We start from the raw sequence: 5,489 nt of genomic DNA, 5'->3' as shown, positions 1-5,489 counted from the left end.
CTGGGCTCAAGTGATCCTCCTGACTTAGCCTCCAAAGTGCTGAGATTACAGGCATGAGCCACTGCACTCACCTATTTTTGAATTTTAATAGTTCTTTCTATAGTCCAGACACAAGTTATTTATCAGATATATAATTTGCAAGAATTTCCCCTCTTCCTGTGGTCTTCTTACTTTATTTATGGTATCTTTTGAAACAAAAAGTTTTTAAAAGTTTTGATAATGTCTAGTTCATCTATTTTTCTTTTTTTCTTTTTCTTTTTTGTTTTTTTCTTGAGACAGAATTTCGCTCTTGTTGCCCAGGTTGGAGTGTGATCTCAGCTCACCGCAACCTCTACCTCCCAGGTTCAAGCGATTCTCCTGCCTCAGCCTCCCGAGTAGCTGGGATTACAGGCATGAGCCACCACACGGCTAATTTTTTTTTTAATTTTTACTTTTTTAAGTAGTGGCAGGGTTTCTCCATGTTGGTCAGGCTGGTCTCGAACTCCCAACCTCAGTTGATCCATTCACCTCGGCCTCCCAAAGTGCTGGGATTACAGGCATGAGCCTCCGTGCCCAGGCTCTTTTTTCTTTTCTTTTTTTGCTAATGCTTTTGGTGTCATATCTAAGAATCCATCAAGGATTCTCAGAATTGTAATTCAAGGTCATAAAGATTTACACCAACAGTTTCTTTGACGAGTTTTAGAGTTTTAGCTCCTAAGTTTATGTCTTTGATACATTTAAATTTTTGTATATGTTGTGAGGTAAGGGTCTAACTGCATTGTTTTGAATTTGGATATCCAGTTGTCTCCTCATCTGTTGAAGACGATTTTCCCATTGAATGGTCTTGCACCCTTGCTAAAGATCAGTTGACCATATATATCACGGTTTATTTCCGGACGTCAATTTTATTCCAAAACAACTGAAATAATTAACTGCTTATGTGTTTCAGGCATGAACCTAAGCCCGAATTCATTTGCTTCTCATAACTGTGAAGTGGGCACTATTCTCACTCCCATTTGACGAATGAAGTGGCTGAGATACAGAGTGATTTGCCCAAGGCCATATAACTAGTAAGTGGCAGTGCCAGAATAAGAATTTAGGTTTACTAACTTGAGAGCCTGAGTCTTAGCCATGCATGCTGTAAACAAAAATTAGAAATCAAAACTTCTGAATACCACTGAAGAGTTCACTTTAAGCAAATGGGGTGAAGGTCGGATTAGCCACTAACGGTTTGAAGAGCACAACAGGGAGGGACTTGCCTCACCAGCTTGCTTTCTACAGAGTAGCAGCAACGGACCTGCCTCTTTGGGCTGAAACTCCTCCAACCCCCAAGTTGAGAATTTGCACCAGCTGTAAGTCGAATTTCCAGTTAGGAAGACTTCCTGGGTTACTGGGGCAGTGCCGAGTGGTGCGAGCAAAGGCCGGGCCCGCTGCCAGAGTCTCGCGCGGCTCCCCGCATACAATTTGGGAGTGGGAAGGCGTAGGCGACCGGGCGGGAGGCTGCCCGGGATGTGGAAACTCTCGCGGGAAGATGCGTCGTTGCCTGGGTAACCGCGTCGCAGTCGCCAAAGATGGCGGGGCGAAGTCTGGGTCTTAAGGTTAGTTTAACTCCAGACTCCTGGGGAGCATCTAGGCTCCGGCGACTAGGACGCCTAACATCCTTTAACTTTGGCTCTGAAAGTCTCTGGCTCTTTTACAGAGAAGCAGCGTTCCAGGGACTCCGCTCCCGCCACCCGTTCAGCAACCCTCTACACCTGGACCCGACCTCCTCGCCTTGGAGGAAGAATATAAGTAAGAAATTCAGCGGTTGAGCTTTTCCTTCTTTCTTTCATCTAAATGAGGCTTTTTTCCCTGGAGACTGGCTGGATCTTCGGGACCACTCACTCTGCAGCATTCCCTTCTCGTCATCTGGTTCACCTGCCGTTGATCCTTTTATCTCTGATCTGAGTAGTTCGCCTGCGTATTAGAAGATATTTGAAGTGGGCGAAAATTTAGCCCAAGTAAACATGTTTAATTTGAAATGTAGCCCAAGGAAACAGCAAGATACTGTTGAAAGTTACTCGGGTAGCAGGAATTGCCACGAATAGTTCATTTGATAGTTTAGGTTATTTCGCTTAATTTCAAGTTCATAGAGTTTACCTTGGGTAAATTTCCTTTAGGTTGGTTTCTAAACTGAAAGGATGCTTCCCACTGCAATCAGAATTACCGTTCTTGTTCAGATGTTCCTTTTCTTATCTGTTCTCGGTGTAATTACAACTGTCTTGACAACGGTGCTTTCATTCTTGGCCCATTCCACTCCTCATCCCCAAGTTTTCACACAGCAGTCAGTGTAATCTTTTAATTTGATCATATCATTCCTTTGCTTAAAATTGTACAATAGTTTCCTGTTGCGTTTCAAAAGCTCTGATCGATGTGGCTCCTCCTGCCTCCGGTATTTGATCTTATTCCCTCTTCCCCTTTTCACCTTAAAACTCGCCAGCTTCACTGGCCTTTTGGTTCTGAGAACTCTCAGGTTTTCTTTCTGTCTCTGGAAAGAAGGCAGTCACACACGCCTTCAACCTGTAATGTGAGTGGCCTTACTTGACCATGCTAAGTATGCTCCCTTGTTTATCTTTTTCATTATCTCACTGATTTTTCTTTCTAATTAGCATAATTTGTTACAATAAATTCATTTGTGAATTTCCTTTTTGTCTGTCTCCTCCATTGGACTGTAAGTTCTAAGGGCGGAGACGGTGCCTGTTTTATTTGCCATCGTACATACCCTTACAAAAAAGTGCCTTTTAAGAACTCCCTTTCTTTTTAATTTAATATAAAATAACTAGATTAAAATTTGGAAATTGTTGGCAGTTTGTATCAGAGGGTTAAACTAGAGTTACCGTATGATCTACATATGATTTATATTTAAAATTAAAGCATATTTGAAATTAAAACTGAAGGGTACTGTGTTTAGATGAACTATACACCGACCAATTTACCACAGCAAGTAGGAAGATAATCATATCTTCTTCTCTCTTGTGAAATGGGCAGATTATCTCAGTTCAAAAGTGTACTTAAGCAACTTAATCTGTTTTCTATATATAGTTATTTATTAGCTGTGCCTGAATCAAAACGGTTATTTTCATTATCATTAACCATATAGTATTAAATACCTGGATTAGATTTATTTGTTCAGTTATTTGAGAGTGTATTTTGCACCTGGTTCTGGTGCATCGTTAGGGATATAGTCCTGCTTAAAATGAGAAATATACAGGGACCATTATTCTATTCTAGCACGAGTTGTTTTATAAAACGAGATAGCTAAACAGTATTACATGGTGGCCAGCTGTTACTTGTTCTGTTTTCTGTACTCTGAGTTGTGCACATCTGAAGCATATGAACAGAATAACTCCTTACATACCTGAATCTTCTAGAGTACTTCTGTGTCATGCAGAAGAGTAAAATGTCTGGCTATCCCTGTAAGCAAGAATATGAAATAACAGTATGGTATCTGTTTTGCCACTTGTTGTCTTGGCATTAATCATTAGAATGCTACTTCTCAGGGACCTTAATCCAAAACCTTTGCAATTCTGCTCCTGTTGGAGGAAATAATCACTATCTAAGAGGATAGACTAAGGAAGATGGTAATCGCTCAAGTGGATAGATTTTTCAAGCTTCATTCCTGTATTATAATACAAATAACTAACAATAAGATAACATGATAACTGGTAGGGCAAGCCCCCTCATAAATCCCAGTTACATTGGATTTACATATTAATTTGCAGATAACTGACTTATTTATGCTATTGAATCTGCCATGAATATGATACTTCTCCATTTATGGGTTTTATTTGACCTTTAATAGTGTTTTATCATTTTACTACATAAAATTCTTGCATATATAATTTGCTTCAAGGTACTGATTAGTTGCTATATAATAAGTGGAATTTTTTCTATTACATTTTCTAATTGGTTATAAATGTAGAATTTTTAGATGTTGATGCTACATCTGTATTTATATACACACAGATCTTCAGACCTGCTGGGCTCTCTTATACATTCTGTGAAGTCCCTTGGATTTTTGATGAAGACAATTATATGCAAATTTTTATCATTTTGTCCCTTGATAATTCTCCTGCATTGTCTGTTTCTCTGTTTAGGACTTCCCGTGTGATATGGAATAGAAAAAGTGATAGTGAGCTTCCTTGTTTATGATTTTGAGAAGCCCACTTTTAATAATCACTACATTTGAGATTTTTCTTAGGGTTTTGGTAGATTCTTTTTATTATGTTTAAAATTCTTCCCCTTATTTCCTAATATGAATGAGTGTTAAATGTATCAAAACTTATTTTTTTCCCCAATTAATTCAGGTATTGGTATGTTCTTTTCCCCTCCTTTAATGTTTTAACATGCTGAACTACAAAGGCAGGTTTCTTGTTTTGCTTTAAAGACTGCTAGATATGATTGCTATAATTTTATGTAGGTTTTTTGCGTCTATGAACAAAAGTGAAATGGGTGTTAAACTTTTTTTCTAGTTATTTTCCTTTCTGTTTTTGATATCAATATTATTCTGGCTACATGAAAGAAGCCAAATAGTTTTCCTTTTTTGTTTCTTTTCTTGGAAGCTTTTTATAATTACAGATTTTCTGCCCTTTGATTAAAATTGTGAAACTGAGTCTAGTGTTCTTTTTTCAAGGGAATTCTTTTTGTCTCTGAATTTAGCTTCTTTAATGATTATTTAGATGTACTATTTCTAGAATAGTTTTTGGTTATTTCTAAAATAATTTTTGGTTCTAGAAAAGTGTTCATATCATGTATGTTTTAAAATATATTAGCATAAACTGACTCTATGGTGTTATGTTTGAAATCTTGACTGTATCCATAACTATGTACACCCCTCCTTTTGGTGGCTTTCCAATATTTTTTAGTTTTGTCTTTTTCTTTTTCTATCACACTTCCTGGGAGATTTATCTGTTTATTGGTCTTTCCAGAGAACCAGCTTTGGTTTTCTTGCTAACCTGTGCTATTTTAAAATTTCATTAATCTTTATAGAAATAAAGACAAATGATCTCTTCTACCTGGGGTGGATTGATTTTTTGTTTTTTAATTTCTTTACCTCATTTATTGTTTTTCTTATTTTTAAATAAATATATTTGTGTCTTTAAATTTCTCTTCAACTATAGGTTAACTATATTCCAGGACTTGTTTTGATGTATATTTCTTTTATGGTTATTTAGTTCTAAATATTATATGATTTTCATAGTAATTTTTAGAAGTGTGTTTTTTAGTTTGTAAGCACATAGGGTTGTTTGTTTACTGTTGTCTAGTTTTTATTTTTCTAAGTATGTATATGACAAGGTCTTGCTCTGATGTCCAGGCTGGAGTGCAGTGGTGTGATTATGGCTTACTGCAGCTTTGACCTCCTGGGCTTAAGAGTTCTCCCACCCCAGCCTCCTGAGGAGCTGGGACTACAGGCGCATGCCACCATGCCATGCTAATTTTTTTTTTTTTTTTTTGAGACAGAGTCTCACTCT

At 37.5% G+C, this 5,489-nt stretch overlaps 1 protein-coding gene across 2 annotated transcripts in view; it reads left to right on the top strand.

Annotated features, from left to right (window-relative positions):
* Nucleotides 1–1,524: 1,524 nt before the first annotated feature.
* TEX9 (testis expressed 9) overlaps nt 1,525–5,489 on the top strand; it is a 95,148-nt gene continuing 91,183 nt past the window's right edge. The window contains exons 1-2 of one of the 2 annotated variants that reach the window (XM_011940533.1): nt 1,525–1,577; nt 1,679–1,979. Coding sequence is in view for 1 of the 2 variants with exons in the window: in XM_011940532.1 (XP_011795922.1) it covers nt 1,551–1,577; nt 1,679–1,770 (119 nt within the window). In the remaining variant the exon portion in view is untranslated. The remainder of the gene's footprint in view (nt 1,578–1,678; nt 1,980–5,489) is intronic. The other variant, XM_011940532.1, reaches the window with a different exon arrangement.

This window comes from Colobus angolensis, unplaced genomic scaffold, assembly GCF_000951035.1.
Source record: "Colobus angolensis palliatus isolate OR3802 unplaced genomic scaffold, Cang.pa_1.0 Scaffold19, whole genome shotgun sequence".
NCBI lineage: Eukaryota > Metazoa > Chordata > Mammalia > Primates > Cercopithecidae > Colobus > Colobus angolensis.
This window is presented reverse-complemented; position numbering and strand designations above follow the sequence as displayed.